This window comes from Aquila chrysaetos, chromosome 18 (assembly GCF_900496995.4).
Source record: "Aquila chrysaetos chrysaetos chromosome 18, bAquChr1.4, whole genome shotgun sequence".
Classification (NCBI taxonomy): Eukaryota; Metazoa; Chordata; class Aves; order Accipitriformes; family Accipitridae; genus Aquila; species Aquila chrysaetos.
Window position 1 is genome coordinate 15,047,443 of NC_044021.1, and position 21,711 is coordinate 15,069,153.

At 40.2% G+C, this 21,711-nt stretch overlaps 1 protein-coding gene across 1 annotated transcript; it reads left to right on the plus strand.

Annotated features, from left to right (window-relative positions):
* The first annotated feature begins 3,400 nt into the window (after window positions 1–3,400).
* BPHL (biphenyl hydrolase like) lies at window positions 3,401–21,627 on the plus strand. Its single transcript, XM_030042103.1, has 7 exons — window positions 3,401–3,544; window positions 6,690–6,793; window positions 9,357–9,523; window positions 13,565–13,718; window positions 16,059–16,190; window positions 18,808–18,931; window positions 21,403–21,627. The coding sequence occupies exons 1-7, from the start codon at window positions 3,441–3,443 to the stop codon at window positions 21,488–21,490; spliced, it is 873 nt and encodes a 290-aa protein (XP_029897963.1). The 5' UTR covers window positions 3,401–3,440; the 3' UTR covers window positions 21,491–21,627.
* Window positions 21,628–21,711: the final 84 nt, after the last annotated feature.

A 21,711-nucleotide genomic window follows, 5' to 3' on the forward strand; every position in this document is an offset into this window, starting at 1 on the left:
TCCTATCTGTAGGTGAAATTAATGCCTCTGGAGACCTGGAAATAGTCTTTCTGCCTGATGTTCCAGCATGTCTCAAGGGACCCACTATGTTGATAACTGACTAGGTCTTTTCCAGATTTTCTACAACCTGAGGAAGTACAAAAATCTGGCTGTAGGGACTGTGAGGGTTCAGCGCAGGTGACAAAATCCCATTGCACAGAAGTGATGCCCTTCAGAGTCTTGGGTGGATATCAGAGAGAAATCCTGCCCTCAGCAGCAGCCAGAAGCTGCCATTAAACACAAGTTTCTGTCTGTAGAGATGACCATACTGGAGAGATGGAGCAACACCAAGGGGGCCAAAAAATGACAGGGCAGTTAAGAGGGAAAGGGAAATCTGTGTTCAGGGACACATCACCAGCAGAGCAGTACTACCTCTTTTAAACAATTTTTTTCTTTTCTTTTTCTTTTCTCTTCCATGCAATGGCCAGTTAGTTCCCAGAACCTGAATGACCAGCAGTAATCAGACAAATAAAAACATTTTATGGAAGCAGACAGGAGAACTAGTGCCCCAGTTGTTCTCAACTCTTTCACAGACTGTGTAAGAGTAAGTCTGTGTCTGGCTTGCCCAAAGCATTTTCTCTCCTTTCAGCCAGTAATTTATGATGAGAACATTTTTGAGGAAATAGTTGAGCTGAAATACTTAATTGTCCCAGTTGCCTATCATTAAGTCCAAATCTGCTTTACTAACAAGACTGGATGTTCTGGTGAACTGAGTAGGGTGAACACAGGTTGAACCTGTGAGTTTACACTCTTTTTGTCCCCAGATCATCCACCATCTGCATCCAGCCCTGGCAGAGTTCTGCTTCCACGGCTGCATCTGGGGCCATCGCCCTGTGGGCCCAGACAGCAACTGTCTCCTTGAGAGCGGCTGTCTCCTGTCACCCCTCATGGTGCCACTCATTTTCCCCACACACATAGAAAAGGGTCTTTTGCCAGTGCCATTTCTGCCCCAACTGCCGTGTTAGTTTTCTCTCCCCAGGCCAAAGGCGGCAGGACACTGCCTATGAGAGGGATTGCATGGAAGAGGAATGGTCGCTTTGCAGGCCTTATATGCTGCAGAGCTGTGACTGAATGCCTGGAGATGATGCAGCACCTCGACTGAGACAGACTTTTCTGCAAAGGGACCACTTAACTTTCGTCACACTGATAGTGGGGTTAACCCATCTGGAACTACCCTATCCTTTTCTCAAGTGGTACGTATACCTTCTCATCTCCCTTTTCTCTCATCCGGTGAGGGCTTCTGGTTTTACTTTTCTACCTCTTCTCTCCCCCTACATTGTGTGATGAACCCTTTCTACCTTATCCCTCAGTTCTTCAGCACAGGTTCTGGGAAGTTGTTACATCTCCTTCAGCCATAGTATGCAGAGGATATGTAGGAAGATTAGATTGAAAGTCATTTTACCATCAGTGAAATCAAATACAAGTTTGAGACTTTTCCATCTGAAGCTCATAGTGATACATGAGCTACGTGCCCCTTTTGATTTGTGGGAATTGCAGAATCCAGAAAAAAATCAGTTTGTGTAGCAGAAGACCAAGCTACCTCTTTTTCCTGAACATAGAACAGTCAGCCGTCACCTCCAGTCATTTTCCACGACAAAGAAATGTAGGCAGTGACACTCACAACAAAGATGAGCCTCTGAAAGTGGTCTCAGAGGCAAGGAAACTGTAGGGGCTTGTAGATGTCACTGGGCAAGAGTGAAGGCAGCTTGTCCTGATGATGGATTGCTTGTAATTATCCATACTAAAGACCTTAAACTTAAATGGTTTGATCTGCTCAGGCGATAAACTGAACCAGTATGCTCACAGTTGAGTTAATCTCTTTATGCACTGGGATTTGTTATGACTGTCATTCACCTCTAAGACTTGTCAGTCCCATGCAAACAAATGGCAATGGAGTGGGAAGGCTGACAATTATTCACTCTTGGGGCAGTCACTGAGCTCCCACTGGGCTGGAGTTAATACGTAACACTGACCTGTCTTGAGGAAATCCCTCTCATCCAGGCAGGAGACCTTGTTTCCTAGGTCTGTTTCAAGCCTGGTACCAGCTCTACAGCTTTCTTCCGTTTTTCCTCACTACCTTCACAGCCTTCTCCACCATTGCCCTGGCTGGCTGTGACTCAGGCTGGTCATTCTCCTCCACACTTGGAAAGCAGACACCCAGGAAAGCAGTCAGTCTCCTTGGTGCTTTATGAGCAACCTGTGAGGAGGTTCAGAGGAAAGTGCAACCAAGTGCTGGGATGAACAAAGGTAGTCAGGCCACTTCAGAAGTGGCCGAGCCCGAGTAGTGTGGGCACTTGCCAGGCCAAAGCCCTTGGCCAGGGGATGCATGCTTTCACCACAAGCAGTCATTACAAACAACTTTGATGAGGCAGAGTTAATGATTCCTGCCAAAGGCCTGGGGTCAGCGTGCTGAAGACATCACCTTGGGGGAGCTGCATTCCCTCACCATCCCAACTGCTCCGGCTGCACAGGGAGCTTTTCTCTAAGCAGACCTGGAGTCACAGATGACCACCAAGTCTTCTGTTTTCTCACAGTCCATGGAGATTCTCGCATCACGGGCAGAGCTGAAGGTGCAGGTCACGACTTGGTCCCTTGTATCTCCCAGGGCAGGATCTTCACCCCCTGCCGACACCTCAGGCAGAGCTGTGTCGAGGCGGGCCTCTGCCTCCCACAGAGGATGGAGGTGCTCGCGGTGCCTTCCTCCCGGACCCAGCTGTCGGTGCAGCTGACCACCTGCCGCAGGGCTGGGCTCTGCATTCCTCTCCTGAGGCGGCAGGAAAGGGCAGGGCCCTGAGGAGAGCCCCCACTTCCCACCCTCAAGCGGGGGCAGCGCCTACCCCTCCTGGGGGTCGCGGGTGGGATCGGGGATCACACCGCGTGTGGGGAGAACGGCTTGGGAGGACAGACGGACGACACCCGCAGCTCCCTCACACGGGGCGGGAGCCGCCCTCCCTCAAGCGCCGCTCCCGCCTCGGGGTGACCGTTCACCCCCGCCGGGGGGCGGGGCGCCAAAGCCGAGGCGCCAAACCCTCCCCTCAGCAACGGCCGCCGGCGCACCGCCCTAGCCCTGAGTGACACCGGCGGCCGCCAATCATCAGAGCGCGGGCAGCGAACGGGCTGTCCCCGCCAGTCGCCCTCCCTCCTTGCCTCACGGGGAACGGGCTCCAGCGCCCCGAGGGTGCCAAAACCGCCCAGCGACCCGCTGGCTGCCTTCGGTCCCAGGGCAACCCCCCCCCCTCAGCGGGGCGACCGTAGTGCCCAGCGCAGTCCGGAGCTGACAGGGCAGGGCGGCAGGTCGCCCCGCCGGGGAGGGGAAGGAGAGAGGAGGGGAGGCGGGGCGGCCGCCCCGCCTCCCCTCCTCTCTCCTTCCCCTCCCCGGCGGGGCGACCGCGGTGGGCAAAATGGCTCGGCGGATCGCGGGCTTGGCTCTCCGGGCTGCGCTGCTGCTGCAGCCACCCGCCCGGGCCGCGCCGTTCACCCCCCGGGGACCGGCGGTTTCCTACGGGTAAAAACCACAGCCGCTTCCTTGCCCGCTTCCCCCTGCTCCCTCCGCCCGGGGCTTGCGGAAGGTGACATTTGACAGGCCCGGGTGGGTGTCGGGGGGGGGGGGGGGGGGGGGCGGAACGAACAAGGTGTTTTAGCAGAGGGGCGTACGCTAGATTTGGGAGGGTGACAAGGTGGGGACGCCGGTAGTACCCTGAGGTGCCCGCTTCTGCGGTTAGGCGGGGAGGTTCGTCTCGCTCGGGAGGGCAGAGCCCTTTCCTTAGCTGCTTTGCCTGCGCTGCAAGGAGTTGTACGAGCAAGGCCCCGCAGCCCCTTCCGTCAGTGTCTGTCACCCTCACCTCTGCCAGTCCGGTTTCCCCTCTGCAAGGCAGGACGTGCTGCTTGACCGCCCTGCTTCTCTGCCACCTGCGGATAAGGTGTTTCCTGGAGGTCGCCTGGGTTGCAAAGAGAATACATATATGTAATGTACATAATACTGCTTATTCTGCAAAGCCTATTAAGGAAAACAGACATAATACCTCCCCCCCCCCCCCCCCCCCCCGCACAGGTAAAGACTAGGTTGTATTGTAGCACAGCTGGAACAGAAAGGCAGTTCCCAGGTTAAGCTGCACTCCCACAGAGTATGAGGTGAAGTATGCCCTCCAGCAAGGCACGGTACAAGACCTGCCTACTCTGCATCTGTACTGTCTTGGTAAACACAGGCAGTATGTATCCAGTGCTTCTCAAAGAGCTATAAAACTTAGCATTCCTAACTCAGTTACAAACTAGTGGGGGTTTTTGTTTTGTTTTAACATCGTTTCTGATTGTGCCAACCAATGGAAAATGCAGTCTTTATGAAAACTTGACAGAAGTGAAGTCATCATGCTGACAAGCATGCTGAAGTGATTTCAGACTCACAGAAACTTGCTGTGAGGAAGACCAAATCTGCCTTAGGTGTAGGCAGTTCCAGTACAGTTTCTCAGCACATTAAAAAACCCAACTCCTTTGTTCATAGTCCAGAAAGTATTGAAAATACTTTCTTTGTGAAACTCCTGGATTCCATTGGACTTTACACTGAGGCACAATCCAAGAATAGAAAAGCATCACAAACTTAGCAAAATTCTCAAGCCCCTAATGTTAATAATTAATCCTAAAAAATGTGGAACTGTGTAAAAAAAACTAGCATCTGAATCAGGAAAGCAGAATATGCATCCCTTGTCTATTAAAAGTACATGTTGGTAACCTTTTTTTAAAAAAAAGTAACAAGATGGTGATTATTTCTGTTTTGTTAGGAACTGGAAATGTTTTTGGCAATTTATTAACCAGAAGCAAAAAACCCTCACAAATTTCTATGAAATTTAATAAGAGCAAGGTGCTCATTTGCTCTGGTGAGAACTATGATAAAATAACCTGTTGAAATGAATGACAAACCAAAAGATGGTATATCAAGAAAAAAAATAAAAATCATTTTCTTTTATAAATAGAAAAAAGCAACAGTCAGATATTAAAAAAGGAGATAAGAAGGCCATCTGAATGCTACATTCAAAATTCAAGTTGCGAAGTATATAGCCACATCAGGTGTGATATATAGACTTAAAGGAGGTTTAACATTACAGCCAAATTAGTGACTTGAATCATGTTTGCATAACAATTCAGCAAAACTCGATGAAGTTATAATGACGCAATGAGTTTCTTTGAATTGTATTCTTGCCAGAAATCTGCATTTGCACTCCAGTTCTCAGACTGGATCCGCACAGGTAGAAAGAGCTGATCCTACTCTGCACAGTCACAGCTTATATTTAGGCATATGACATGATTGGTTATGTAGACTAAGATTTTATGTAAAATCCAAATGGCTTTGTGTTGAACAGGTTCTGTGGTTTAACTGCCACTTATGTATTGGGAACCTGAGTTTGCAAGCTATTGTTCATTTTCATTTTCCTTAGGAGAAGGGTTTAAGTTTGTGGGATTTTTTACCTTTAATCCACCATCTTAAACTCTATACGGGTGGGACTATGCTTACATGCTGTAAGTAGTTCAGAATTTATATGTTAAAATTGAATTTTTAATAAGTTGCACAGTGCATATCATGGAATAGAGATTATTGTTATATATAAGACTGGAGAACAGTATTTCTGTATGTGTGTGAAATTCACATTGATTGAATTCATAGGGCAAGAATATTTAATCTAGGTAAACTAAGAAGTGCAGGGAATGAGGCCATTAGGCAACCAAATGGCAAATTTTTTGTCATATTATTAGCTTTAAGTAAAATGAGATAGGTTGTTGAAAAGATGTCTTGCAACCATTAAGGCACAAATTTGCTTGGGAGAACAGATGTAATGGTTTATACTGTTAAGAAGTTACCTTCAATCTATGCTTGTTCTGCTTTCTCACTAGGTGTTTCTATCTAGACATGGTATCTCAGATTACCTGTTTGCATTTACACATATGTCTTGCTTTGTACTGAAAGTTAATGTAGAGGTTTAAGGGTTGGAGTTGAGAGGTGGCCTATGCAGTCGGTTTCTATGAGACTTCTTTAGCGGGTGGGGTTTTTTGATCATGTGGTATTTTCCAGTAAAGCATTATCTCTTGCTGAGATTACACTGACAGATATATTATTATCACATTATTCTTCTCCACCCTCATCTCAGTGCAAGGTGGTTTTCATTGTAGACCTCTGGTTCGTGAGGAACCATAACAATAGATTGTGGTTTCTTTGGCAGGTGGAGAGGCTCAGTTTAGTAATAACGAGGTGAACACCAGCCATTTCAAAAGTTATGCTGTGACAGAATGAGGTTTCTCCTCTCTAATGTATTTCTTTCAACACATTTCTGTAGCCATGTAAAGCTCCTTTTATATTCCCCTTGTTGCATAGTCAAGACTTTTTTTTTTCTCCCCCTTAACTTAAGTAGTTTAACTACATTTGTGAAACCTAAGTACAAATGCTACATAGTGGTCAGAACTGAATACCTCTCTGCTCCTGACAAGTTTCTTATTTAGTCTTCTGTGCACCCATGAAAGGCAAGTGACCCATTTAAATCTCACTGTATTGTTGTTAATATCTAGAAAAAAGTAATGATTCTATATTCCTTGAATGACCGTGTAGTAATGAGAATTAACTGTCTGAAAGTTTCCCTTTTTTTCTTCCCTTCCCCCATCTGTAGTACTTCAGTAACATCTGCCAAAATCCAAGTGAATGGAGTCCACCTGCATTATCAACAGACAGGAGAAGGAAGCCATGCAGTTCTTCTACTTCCTGGAATGCTAGGTCTGGAGATTTTGTCTTATCTTTGTAGAGCAACCACCTCTTTCACCATCCGGTTTCAAGCTACAATGCACAAAACTATTTTGTAACATGTTCAACACCTGATTATGGAGCATTGCCATTTAAAAAATTGCTACACATACAACAGATAGGAAAAGGCAGAGCTATTGCAATGAATTAACAGTTTTTAAAGGTTTCATTTATCTCACCAGGCACCTTTTATACAATGTCTTGACATGTGTAACAGCCACTCGCACTTTTGGATTTAACTATGCAAAGGGGGTGTCCAGCACAGGTTGCAAATAGCTATACAAGGTGCAAAATAACAGGGAGGGGGGGAAATCAGGTCAGCTATATTTGTTACACAGACTGAATTATGCATTCCTTTTTAGAAACTAGGTGCATTCCAATCGAATTAATAGACATAATGCAGCACTTGCAGTTTATTATCATAGTGAAAAAGGCACAGTTGAGACTTGCTTTTTGCTTAAAAATGTATTTTCATGTTTTGGTTTTTCAGGGCAACATCATTAAGATTCTCAATGGCTTTCTGAGATGGACAACAGGTTCTGCTAGCTAAGTGGTATCTGTCCATTGAGACCACTGCTTTTGATAACAACCTTTTAAAATTAACACAGGCTTTTTTTCCTGGGTTCTTGCAGTTCTAAAGAGCCAATCAGACTTACCAGCAGTTCATGGCAGGCTGTCAGTAGGACCGTTACTGTGCTCAGAGCTGGGCTCATGCTTAACTGAATTGCTGGATCAAGATGCTAGAATGTCAAGAACTGAAGAGCAGGAAACATTTGTTCTTCTTGGCAGCAACATTTTCAAGTCTTCATGAAGTGGTTCTTTCTTTCAAAGAATTCTCAGGGGGAGGGTGGAAAAAAGTTAATGCTAGGGGCGCTTTAGTAGTCATATGTTTCAACCTTCATTTTAAACAGCTTTGGAAACTAGCAATCCTGTTGCCAATGCCAACTCTTTAAATAGAAATAATGTATTTCTTCAGTTATGAGTAATATTATTATTATTATTAGGTGTACATTGCTATTGTCCAGTTAGCATTATTACAAACAGTAATAGTTAGGCTTAGTATCTTTACCATTATTAAGCTTACAGTTTAATATTTTGGGGCAACATGTGGGGCTGAGCTTTACATTCTGACTGTCACATACTTCTTCCCTTTGTACTGATACTAAGTTTTCAATACTTTTTTACACTATTTACTGTATTAACAGACTAATAAGTGTGTTGTGGCAACAAGATAAGTGCTTTTAGGTCAACAGAATTAATTAGTCTCTATACTATTTGTAAACTATATTAAAAGTGATGTTTCTCTAACTAAAAAAATACTAAGAAAACACAGCATTCAGATGTGCTTACAGCCTTGCGTATTTTTTAAGTTACAAAAAATATAGTATAATAAGCACGTGCATGATAGTGCAGAGGTTGATACAAAGCCTATTTAACAGTATGTGATTAATATTAATCAGGTTGCATTGGTATTTTTCAAACAACCTGATAGTTTATTTCTAACTAGCTATTAATTGGTGTTGCAAGAGAGAAGAGATCATGTCAGGCTGTAGTCAGCTCATCACAGCATGCTATATACAGCCGCTTTTATCATTTAGACCAGTTGATGGTATAGGAGGAGGTATCTGAGGACTTATTTCAGAAAAAAATCTTAAATGGCCTTTTTAATATAATGATGGAGAGCCAATTTGATATTTGATTTACATAATTTGAATATATTAGATCTGAACAGGTTTTAATGAAGTAGCATGTGATGCTGTTACCACATGACCATAATGCTAATAAGAAATAAATTGCAGTCTTACCTTCATGCTAGGTGTTCATAGATAGTTTAGTGCAGTAGACTGGAATACTTCATTTTTTAATCCTTTGAAGGTCTGAGCCATCAGTAAAGGAAACCATTCTGCATCAGAAAAATGGCTGTATTTGGCTTATTTTGATAAAATATATATTAGAAAAATCAAAAGTTACAGTTTTATGCTTTTGTGTCACCATTGTCTCCTCAGGCAATGAAGTATTTAAAACTCAGCTTTAAGCACCAATATTCTCATAGAAGTATTTTATTGAATAAGAACCACTGTCTCGCACAGTGCTTTTCACCTACAAATTTGTAGCTAGAGTCAGTATATGCCTCCCCTTTCAGTTTCACCTGTGCTGTCCAGATAAACAGCAATGACCATGCTAGTGCTTTAAATCTGTTAAAGATAAATCTCTACCCAGGTACCTCAGTTTAAGATTCTGTATTAAAGCATTTTTGTAGAGCACAGCTTTTTATAAGCTTACATCCCTACCAGAAATGGTTGGCTCTGAGTGTATTGCAGATAGTTCTAAAGATTTTTATTGTGCTACTTCCTGTCTGAGAGTTGCAATACTTAGTTACAATGGTTAGTTATGATTAGAGAAGAAGTGTACTTCAGCTGATGGATAATCTTTCTTTTAGAATTAAGATACAAGTTTCTGCGGGTTTCCATTTAGAGTATGTATAGTGTGCATGTATTATGGTGGTTACTATAATTGAAAAATTATGATGTTTCAGGGAGTGGTCAAACTGATTTTGGACCACAGCTTAAGTCTATGAATAAGCAACTTTTCACAATTGTTGCTTGGGATCCTCGGGGATATGGACAGTCCATTCCTCCATCTCGAGACTTTCCTCCAGATTTCTTTGAGAGGGATGCAAAAGATGCTGTGGATCTTATGCAGGTAAATCTGTTCTGAGATATTTATTATTTTATATATATTTTTAAAAGCTGTTTTCCTTAAATGTTGAGAATGAAGAAGAGTACTGTTAAGCAGGTTGTTTCCAGCTAACAGCAAGTTATGCAAAAGAGCATACAAATGAAGGCTTAAAACTGAGCAGATGCACTATTCTGGAAAATATTTTCTTCTTCCATCTCTTCTGCAATATACATAGAGGATCAGCAGTTGGAATAAAAACATATGCTTTATAATTAATCCTAAGACCCTGCTCTAAGAGATTTGCAGCCAAGAACCATGTAAGTTTAGGTAAAGTGTATATAAAACACAAAGTCTATGCTAAGTGGTTTAGCTGAAGGGATTACAGTAATGAAAGGCTCTTAGAAAATTTTCTGGCTAATGGAATCTTGGCATTTTGCCTTGAGCAGCCCATTTCAAGAAACACTTGATTCTAAAAATTAACTTGAAGCTTTGCATTTTGCAGCATAATACTGAAATAATTTTTGTGGGAAATCGAAGGGTTCCTGTGATCATACCAGATCTTAATAACTAATACAGCTATTGTGACTCTAAAGAATGTGACCTAAAGCTGTTATTGCTTAAACCATCTTGCAGATTTTTTTATTTCAAATCTTTCTGTGTTCCTCTCCTATTCTGTCCTATAAGTGCTAACACTATTTTCTGGTTTAGTTTTAACTAATATTTTGGCTTCGTTATATTAAGCTATACAGTCTCTTTGGCCATGTTAAGAAAGTTGGCAGAACATTAAAATTCCAAAAATATGAGACAAGATTCAGACAGTCAATCCAACTGTATTTCTGTAATAAACAGTAACCTTGCAGAAATCCATCTGAAACTGGAAATGCAGCCTTCATGGAGTATTCTGCGTAGAGAAACAAAATAAGTCTGACAGCAGAATCAGAATTAATACACAGTTTTGCCCTCTAACCATAAAAGCAATCTCTCTGCACCATAACTCATCAATTTCTTCTGCTATGCTAACAAAGAAAATAAAGATGCTGCCACGGATAGGTGACAAACTTTCAGTCTAAATGGTTGTAACCCCCTTTCCTGTCTGTGTTCAAATACTAATAAATGCAAAATAGAAAACAGATCTGTCCCCAAGGAGTATATAACCATGTAGCTTCCAGTCAAGCAGGACAGCAGCCTACCAATTTCTAAAGATGTCAAAACAAATGAGACATAACACCCTGGTTTTTTGAAGATGTTTATTGATATAAGCATATAACAAGTTATTAAAATCTTTCCAAGCATGGGTAACTTGCTTCTATTTTAGCATAACATAAAAGATAGCACAAATCCCAAGGAATCATCCCAACTAGGATTTCTAGAATAAAACAAAGTCGTAACTCCTGCAGAGGGCTTTGTAATGATGTATGGTTTACATACATCATCTGGCCTACAATCAGCCAAAAAACCCATCCGTATAGGTGAGCCTTCAGAACCTTTATTCTAGGCTTCTTCAGATTCCAGTGTCTCTGCTGGAGCTGTGAGTGCTGCAAGATTTCTGTGAAATAACAAAAGCTGAAATTCTGCAGAGTATTTAGCACCTTGATGCAGATGACACTGCTCTCTATCACCGTATGTGTTCTGTGAGGGAGTTTGCTTGAAATAAAAGGAGTGTAATGCAAATAAGTCCGCTTTGCTGCACTCCTTCTCAATGTCTAATGCTAGCAAAGGCAAATAGCATTAAAACAATCATTATGGAAATAATTAGTGTTGATATTTAAGAGTTTCTTCCTCTTCAGAGCTACTGTCCTAGCAGAAGGATGAGCTCAGGCTTCTTCAAGTTTTTGTAGATCAAATGCCACCCTTACTTGTGATATACTCCCTGTGATCCAATTAAAGTATACAGTGCAGAGTGCTGTTGTATTGCAACTCACTGTTCAAAGTTACTTCTGTCACAGCATTATGTGATCATTTGATCACATTTCATGTAGGCCTGGATGGAGGACATGATTTCAAAAGACATTTATTTCATTTACAGGGTAAAGCCAGCACAAAATCACCCACAGAATTGAGCTGTGCAACCAGCTCTCGGGTTATTGCCAATGTTATGTAGAGGCCTGTACTGTAAGTAGTTCAAGATTAAAGCAAGCAAACACGCATATCATTTCCAACACATCTGTTACATCACATTGGTTTTTGGAAGGCTGCGAAGGATAGATTAAATTCCTCCTGCTGGAAAGGCATCCTGAGACAACCCGAAGAATGCATCAAGATAATGGCTAGTAAACAAGAGGAATACTAGAGGCAGACAGATCTCAGTTGAAGCACTGGCAAATAACCTGGCATGAAGAACAAAAATTTTAATCAGCTATTCCACCCGTCAGCCGCCTTTGAGATCCATAATTTGCTATTGGCGGTAGGGGAACAGCAGCAGCAGCAACAGCAACAGCAAAAACTTAAGCTTTACAAGCACTGCTGCCAATTCCTGAAACTTGCCAAGTAACATCAGTAACCCTTCAGTAGCACAATACTGAAAGTTGGTCACAGATAACTACTTTTTCAGCAGGCCAGGGCCAACTTGTGATCAGCTGTAAAATTCAAGGATCTCTTTTCTTGCTGTCAGCTCTTACTTTACATGTCCTTTTCTTTCCCCTACCTTATTTCTTTTCTGTTCAGTAATCATAGCTTAGCAGAGTGAAATCTAATACTGAGCAACACTACAATGAGCCTAATACCAAGTAAGAAGCCAAAACCAGAAAAGCCTTATAGTGACAGAAGTTTGCTAGGCATCAAGCTGACTGATAAAGTTATGCCTCACTTGAGCATCTAGTTTACAAGCAGACTAGAAACTGCGTTTTCTCTCTCTGTAGTTGTTTCCCTCATTGCCTGCATTTTTGCTTTCTTCTGTCCAAAGAAAGCACGCCTGGACTTCCAACAACAAAACACCAAGCACAAAAACAACTCATTCAACTAACTTGCTCTTTTTCCTCCAAAAGTATAATATCTTCCTTAATCACATCTAAAAGGCTGTAATTTCTGGGAAAAAAACCAAACCAAACCAAACCAAACCCCCTTTGAAACCTTTATGTTTGTTTGCAAAAGATTTCACAAGTGGAGGCTTCTATACGGAACGCTGCAAATACTACTTATCCATTGAATATCATCCCTGTACAACCTTCAGGTGCGTTTGCTGCTAAGTGTCTTCACCTTCCCCACCCTTTGCCCACTGAACATCATACACACAAAATCCTCTCTCCTGTCCCTGCCAGTACCCCGTACCACAGACTGTGGTATATGAGGAAACAAGAGTTTCAAATTCTAGTGGAAAGCATTGTACAAGTCAGAATAAATTAAGGCCTTGGTTGTCATATTTTTTGCCCTGAGCTTTCCTTTTCGAGAAGGAGGAATTTCATTATTAATGTTCTGAATTGCAATTCACCATGAGGTAACATTTAAAATGTACACTTAAAAGCTTCAGAAAATGTGAATTAAGCACTAAAATTTGATACAATCCTGTAGCAAATACTTTAAGCATTTTTTGGTTGTTACAGAGCAGATTTTTTTTTTTTAGATCAGCTAGCATCAGTAAATTAGATCACTGGGTTCCATTTTTCAAGTCTTAAACATCTCTTTTTTCTTAAGTTCATCCTGGTGTTGCATTACCTACCATCCCACGCTGTGATAGTCTTTACCAACACTATACCAAGAGAATCCACAGATTCTTGATATCATCAGGCTCTCTGAAGGTCTTTACTCTCCATTGTAAATAAACATTTCTTAATTCCAAGAGGGCTTTTTTAAATGCAGCAATAATCTAATATGGCTACTGCCTGTTTCATTAAATAGCTGTAGAAAATTGGAAGGGCAGGTACAATTTCTTGTTTTCTAAATATTTGACCTTTTCTTAAGTATTTTTACATATAGCAGGAAAATTATATTTTCTAATTATGAAAGCTATCCATAGTTCAACTATGTAGTGTTGTGTCTAAATCTGTACTGTTAGTTTTCAAGAAATATTTAATATTTGCTTGTAAAACCAGCTGATGATTTGCATACAACTTTCTTGTACAAATCAAGGCACTGAAATTTAAGAAGTTCTCTTTGCTGGGGTGGAGTGATGGTGGAATTACAGCACTCATTGCAGCCGCAAAATATCCAACTCTTATCCACAAGTTGGTTGTCTGGGGAGCAAATGCCAGCGTTACTCAGGAGGATGTGAGAATTTATAATGGTATGTACAAACTGAATATCATATCCTAACTTCTTGACCTAAGTATCTTAGTCATGTAACAGCTAAGTGGAGACAGAGTTGAGGACAAAACAAACCTAAAGGAAAAGGACACAAAATTCACCAAGTTGCTAAGTAGAAGGATAGATTAAAGTCATAGTGAGAAGCTCCCTAACAATTATTCCGAGGGTAATATAATGGAATTTTTAAAAAGTCCTTACCAACAGCTGACGAAAAGCATAAGTTATAATAGCTTATCAGTAGTTTTCAGAAAGTAAAATTTTTCTTGCTGTAACAAGTTCCTAAAAATAAATTGCAAATACTACTACTGATCCCAGGCTTGATTTCCTTTCTCACATCCTGTGCAACCTTTAGACAAGGTCCACAGAAAAATCACTGGGCTAGCATGTAACAAATTTTATCTTTAGGGCCCTTATTATACATAAGCAGTAAGAAAACAAGCTCATAACTTACCATTTGTGTTCAGGAAGCAAATGAATCATTCAAGTAAATGTCCCAGGATGCCTTTCTAATTTGCTTTCCTTAAAGTTAATTGCTGTGGTTACAAAACCTTTGCAAAGTAAAGAAATGTGGGATTTCTGTTCCTTATTCCACTCACATGAAATAGAATCTGGCCATTTGTCACTGAAAGGAAAATAACAAATACTGCTGTTGAACTCATAAAGAGACCTTATTTCCTCTTGATTTAAAAGAGTTAACCATACAGGCTCTCAGCAAGCGTAACCCAGTATAGCTTCATTTAAGTGATTGGAGTTTGATTTATATCAGCTATGAAATCTGTCTCTCTTCAGCTAAATAACAAGTGTATGTATTGCACATGTGTACTTACCTCACCTATACTAAAGCACTTTCATTGGTAGTAGTAGTAGCAGTATATTTTTTAGTTCAGTAAGTAAAATGTTTTTTAGGTCTGTGAAAGTGCTACTTTATTTCTTTACATGTTTTTATATGTATGAAGTTTTTATTATATAATTATGAAATGCATGTCAGTTAGTATCAGCCAACAGGCTAAAATGTAAAAAAAAAAAAAAAAAAAAAAAAAAAAAAAAAAAAAAAAGAAGTCTTACTTTAAACAGAGCACCTACAGCAATGCCAGCCTTTGGCCTCTTCATGGACTGGTAATTTCAACATCTCTCTCTGGGTGATGGAGCTCAGAGAGAAGCAGTGCAAGCCTTCTACAACTGGTTCATCAGTGAATCTCAGCTGCAGTGGAGGGTTTGGTAGGAAAGAAAGGTGTTTATTGGGTATCTATGCCCTTTCAAAATTGGCTTCACCTCCCCCCCTTTTTAAATTAAGGCCAGCCACAAGGATAAAACAGTAGATTCTATAAGGGAAACAGCTGTTCAGTAACAGCTAGTCTGGAGTGAGCAAACTCATTTCCAATCAGATGCTGTTATAAAACACTTTCAGTCTCTGCTACCTTGTTCATTTGGCTGGACAAGTTCTGTTTGTTAATTAACACCTCACTCCTTTCTTCCCTTAATTCACATTTGAAACCAATTAAAAGCTTTGCTAGTGGCATATATTGCTGTTTGATGATTCAGTACTTTTCAGGTCTCTCAGGTTCTCTGCTATGCCAATATTGTTTTGAGTTTTACCAATACAAAGCTGTACAGCTGAAATATAGCTTAGTGAAAGTCACCCTTGTGGATATCTGGTTTTTGAAAATTTTAGTGGAAGAAAAATAGTAAATCTGATAAATAAGTAACTAGAATGTCAGATTATTTGTACAGCTTTAGCCAGCCTGCCATGAGTCACAGGACTCTACTTAGTAGAGTTGCTTGTTTTTCTGTAAGACTATGGCAAATGTACCATGATGTCAGGCTGCTGGAATGCCTTAGTAAGAGCTTCCTTCCTCAGAATATTGGTAGGAACCATGGAAGAACTTCCATCCATGAGCCAAAGCAAAAGGCTGAAGGTTATAAAAAAAGAATTGCCAGCTCTGGCACACTGTTATAAAACAGTCCCCTTTTTATACACAAGGTACCTCCCTGAGCTCCTCTTCTGCAAGCCCTCCAAAAAGAAACATCAGAAGTTTTAGGACTGAGTCCTTTGATTATAATTTTTTTTTCTGTTGTTCCTTGTGACCATAATAACAAGATGGTCTTCTGCAACTCAGAAAGACCCAGCAGAGATCGTAAAACTATCTTTATTATACCCTTTTGATACTATGAATTATTTAAAACCATTCAGTGCAGTTTCAAGTTTGAAATACACATCAGTGGTCTGGTTTGAAAACTTATTCATATTAGGTGTTGATAGTACTGGGTTACATGTTGTTGCTGAAAAGGACTTAACATGTTTCAATGTTACTTTATGTAGGCATCCGGGATGTCTCAAAATGGAGTGAAAAGGTCAAGAAACCACTGGAAGAGATGTATGGACATGACTACTTTGCAAAAACCTGTGAGGCTTGGGTAAATGGAATATGTCATTTTGCTGAAAAATCAGATGGTAAGGCTTTTACAATGTTAAACTGAAGCAATTATAGTAGCAGACAGTTCTGGATAAAAGTCTTACAGTACTCCTAGCAGCCAGTAAAGGATGGACTCTGCATATGGCATTAAAAGCTGGGTCTGACTCACACTCATGAATAAAGCAATTACTTTGTAGATGGTTCACAGAACCAGCAAGGTACAGGAGGAAAACACATTTAGGGGAAGCATTAGCTGATGAGTCTCTCCTCTTGTTCCACCACAAAACTACATTATTAAATCATTGCTTTTGTGCAGACTGAACAGGAGGGATTCTGCTCAAGCTTTTTTCTCCTCTCCTCTCTGTGTCGAAGGATTACCTCTTTGTGACATTGTTAAGATATCCCAAAAGTAAGGCATGTTCATTCCAGTTTCTGCAAACAGGAGCTGAAGCACTGTTTCAAACCTAGTAGCATATGAGTTAAAAAAGAAGTTCAGATTTTGAGAACTCAGAATTAACAAAACACATTAAAAACCCACTATTGACACAGCTTAGGTGTTTAAAAATCCAAAAAGAATAGTTAAACTAGACAATATAATTATTAAATGTTTATCTCTGAAGATTTCTGCAATCACTCTACACAGACTTTTGCAGCCAAGGATACCATGAGTAATCTGCAGTTCTGTTTTAATTCAGAGGAAAATTGCTTTTAATTTGCCTAAAGGAGAAATACATAATACATAAAACAAGGAGCCTGTAATTCTCTCATACACATTTTCATGCAACTCTCATAATGAAAGACAGGAGGTGACATACATTAACAGGCAGCAGGTACTACAAGGAGAACATTCCTTCATTTCATATTTTTTCCATAAAGTTTTGCACAGGATCAGCAACATGGTACTAGAATTTCTCCCAGTGGAGTGATGTAACAAATTATGGTCTGATTTTATTTTACTCTTTCTAGAACACATTTCCCTAAAACTAGTTTATTCTTAAGTCCAAAGCCCAGGCTGGTGAAACTCTGTCTGTGACATCCTTTCACTGCCTGCACATGCCTCAGACACTATGAGATGGAGTGACTGTGAAAAAGAAGACACCTGGAGACATGTAACAAGGAGCTGAATTACCTAGATGCTGTAATTGGGTCAGATATTGGGAGAAGCCTAATGTTTGCTAAAAAAGATGAGCAACCATCAGACTGCAGGTTTTTTCCAGGCATAGCTTGGGGAGGACGACTTGGACTACAAGCAGGCCTCCTTGGAATTAAAGTTAAGATGCACTGCACAAAAGGTGCAGATATGGCAAATACAAGAAACGGGGTTAATAAAACCTTTCAGAGATAAAAGGAGGACAGCAAAGCCTTTGCTGGTCAAAAACTCAACTCAAGCTCTTTTTAAGAAATAGACTATTTGCCCTAAATGGGACAGCTTTTAGTGTGAAATGCCGTAAGAAGTGAACTTTTAGAAGGTGCCAATATTTAATGAAACTGAAGAAGTTGCATAAAGCTGCAAAATTCAAGATTCTTCTTGCTGTTCTGTGTTTTTGGAATAAATATAATCTAGTGGTTATAGTACAATACAGTTTTAGGACTGGAAATTAGGAAATAATAGCTTGACTGCCAGTTACATCCTTAGGTAAATAGTCTAAATTTACTTGTTACTTGTTCTGAAAAACAGTCAACATTTGTGCAGGTGCTTGAGGACTATGGGTGAAATGTTCTAAATGAAAATATTTAACCAGTAGAGCTGCAAACTAAGACTATATAAATAACCAAACAATTGGAAAAAACCTGTGTGAAACAGCATATAACTTTAGAGCTAAGGAAAGCGTGCGTATACGAGCATTAACTGTATACCTGTTGGTAGCTGCAAGGAGACAACTACAAATAGGACAAAGTTATCTCAAAGATAAATGAAACATAAAACTCATCAAGTATGTTTTGCCCAAAGCTCCTTTTGCAAGAGCATGGGTAGGTAGGCAAAGAGTTTGGAAACTGGGTTACTAAGGGATGAGGAAAAAAGGGGGAAAAAATTGTGGGGTGTTTAAGGAAAAGCATTAGAATTCCTTCTAGTGAGATTAAAGACTAGTAAGCATAAAATTATTCTTGAGGTTCTGCAAGATGAATGGGCAGGGAGAGTAACCTTTGAATAGTTTTAGTACAATTTGTATTAAATGGTTATTTGTTGCAGACAGCAAAGGGTCCAGAAGGTGGAACAGGCATGAGTACAACCTAAGTTACTTGTTGGTAAAAGTAGCAAAGCTTGTAACCTGACAATTGATGTACCAAAATGTAGCATTAACATGAAGGCCATAAGACTCTAAGGCTGAAAAGAACAAAGCCAGGAAATAAATGTATGTATTTGCTTTGAACAGTCAAAGGGAGCCTGGGGGAAATGTGGGACAGAAGTACTTCATTCACTCTAGCCATTTGTGCTAGTATCCATTAATGAAGCAAATTTTGGTGAAGTAACATTTTGGAGAAAGAAATGTTAATTATAGTCCTGATTACATAGTTCTGTAGATAAATTGCGTGCTATCCAAAAGGAGAGGCAATAGCTAGAACCCAGTGGAGTTCATAGTCCTCTACAGAAGCTGTTATAGTCTTTCATACTATTTTAAAACAAAGTGTGACCTTCATTTATTTTCTCCCTAGGTAATATCTGCCAACAGTTGCTGCCAGATATTAAATGTCCCACATTTATAATTCATGGTGAGAAAGACCCTTTGGTTCCACAAGCTCACGCAGAATACATTCATAAGCACATCAAAGGCTCTCGGTAAGTTATATGATGGAGTATTTATTAACCATTGTTGAAGAAATGAAGCAGTTCAAACCCACAGTGTAAAAAGAAAAAAAAGCATTTAGACAAGTTGTCTCTGCCACAGAGCTATTATTCTAAACTTCCCTAGCAAATTACAATCCAAACAGTGTAGCTGGACCTTTCTTATGATATAAAAAATATAATATTTTAATAAGCTTCTTTCTGAAGTCCTCCAAGAGAAACCGAGTAAGATCCTTTTCCTCTTTCCTAATATTGATCAAAACAAGGAAATTTCTCCTCTGTTTCTGTTATGGCCACTGCATTCCTTTTACTGCAAGAGACCGCATTTCTGTCCCATTCAGTAGAGCAGTGAACTTAGATGCTATGAATGGAGAGAGATTCCCAGTTATTAGAGAGAAGCACAGGATACTGACATTTGCTCTGCCTTGTTGAGGTGAACAACAACCTCAAAGATTTTGTTTTTTGAACTGTCCCACGAATTTTCAGTGTTTTTAAGAAAAGCAGAATGAGAAAAAAAATATGTACAACTATACTCAGAGATACTACTTTTTAAACAAGAAAAATCTCAAGGCACCATCTGCTTCATTTGAAAATTTGAGAAATGCTTCCTATAAAAAGCTGCGATTTCACCAGCTGAATTTTCTTCATAGACTTGCACACAAATTCAAGAGTTCTATTACTACTTAATAACAGACTGTGATAATGAACACCGGAGAAAAGAATTAGAACAAAACCCATTTTTATGAATGCAGGGTGTAGGGAACTGTTTCATTGGTGTCATCTCTGTGAAAAATTGAGTGCTATATTTATCTCAAAGTCAGACCCGCTGTTCATAGAAATGCATTATGCCACAGGAAAGATGAGAATAAGAGACATTCCTAACAGTCACATGCAGGTGTTTTATCCCATGTCTGCTAGTTAGTTACTCCGACATGCCCTGCTTGGAACACCTATCATCGTGTTAGGTTCCACTAAGCTCTGAAGTGCTCCAGATGCTGACTAAGGCAAGTCATCACAAAAACTAGACAAGGATCTGATAGCTTCTCTTTAGAGACAAGCCAAAGAGGAAACACTGTTAGAAGTTGCTATCCAATAAAATATAAAATGATTCTTTCCATGTCTCCATGCTGAAGTGCTCCCTTATATCTGTACTTATCAGAAAAGAAGTCAGACTAACAGTGTTCTCAGAAATTAATAGTTCGGTATGTGGTCCCCTTCTTCCCTTGCTGCACTGTAGATTATGTGTTCCATTGTGAAGCAGAAGGAAATCCTTAAGCTTAGCATATTTTCAGTAACACTTGCTTCTACTATGAGCTTTTCTTGCCTTGATTTTTACCTAGTAAGGTAGAAAAAGCTTTTGCTGATTGTAGAGAGAAACAAGCAATGTATCTGCACATGGTAGAAGTGTGCCATCATTCTATATTTGCATGGTATGGCTAGAGTTAGGTAGCATTACAGTGGCTTAACAGCAGTAGCTAATAGCATACACAGTGCTATAGGTTTGTGCATCTGTGTGCTGCTGGTCTTTGAAGAAACAGACTTAATGAAATTCAGACAGAACTGCTAGAAGAGCTGGGTATGTTCACACAGTATTGCTCTTTCCCCCAAGACAAAACAGCACTTGTCACCACCAAAAGAAGAAAGATCCCCCTTGCTGTAGTGGCACTTGGATGACATGAAGGCAACACAGCAAAGTAACAGTCAAGATGGCTTTAGCTCTGTTGAAACTGCTTAGCATGTGATAAAATAATTTATGCCACCCCCATATAAAGAAAAGAAGTGTTAGAAGTACATACCTGATGTATGTGTTTTTGCAGATAAAAAGCAATGGCCAGTAGCACTTTAAGCTTGTCACACATATCAGTATTGCAATGATTTAACCTTCTTCACAGATACTACTTCTAAGCTTTTGTTATAGCTGAAGTAGTCCTGACTTCTGTTTTTACTTTAATGGATGAATGAACAAACAGTGTTAGTTTTGGATTGTCTTTTTGCAGAAAGATTAGATGAAGTTCAAACACTAATGAGTTTGGTTGGTGACACGAAATCTATATTTCTGTAGTGATCTCTTCAATTTGTTCACTGCCCAGCACAACCACTGTTCTCTGAAAGAGGCAGAGCTCAAGTACTTCACATACCTTCCAAAGATGCATCCTGCTTATACAAGTTTTAGAATCTTATCTTCTTGGCAGACCACCAGAAAGGTTCCTAGAAACTGGGTCTAGGACACAAAAAAATTGTTTTAAGCTTAGTTTATCCTCCCCAAAGTCAGGCAAGTATTATGCTTGTTGCTTCAATTATTGCTGTGGTTGACATTCTGAACCACATGCATAGGGACAGTACTTAAAAGTTACTTCAGTTCTGTACTTCGGTAACCAAGAGCAAGGAAGAGGCAATAAATATTTTAATTACATATGCTCACAGAATAAAATGTATATTCAATGTTTGATTATTTCTCTTTTAAGGTTGCTTCTAATGCCAGAAGGGAAGCATAATCTACACCTGCGTTTTGCAGAGGATTTCAACAGACAAGTGGAAGATTTCCTACACTGACTTAAACTGTAAAACAAGTTAGAGGTGTCTGTCCTTGTCTTGTTTATGAATTTCAGTTGGCTGTCCATTTTCATTCAATTTACAGGTAGGTTTGCATCCTGTAAGAAAAAACATTAAAGATATGCACGAGAAGCATACATTTTGAGAATATGTAACCCTCAGTGGATCAGAGCGCACCACTGCGCTGCAAGATTTCTGACATGTCTTTAAACTTACTTCTT

What these genes read in the sequence shown, in the direction of transcription:
- BPHL (XM_030042103.1), top strand. Translation starts at nt 3,441, where the DNA reads ATGGCTCGGCGGATCGCGGGCTTGGCTCTCCGGGCTGCGCTGCTGCTG. An exon ending in GGATGTGAGAATTTATAATG is followed by an intron (nt 13,719 to 16,058) that starts GTATGTACAAAC and finishes TACTTTATGTAG; the next exon opens with GCATCCGGGATGTCTCAAAA. An exon ending in AAGCACATCAAAGGCTCTCG is followed by an intron (nt 18,932 to 21,402) that starts GTAAGTTATATG and finishes TTCTCTTTTAAG; the next exon opens with GTTGCTTCTAATGCCAGAAG.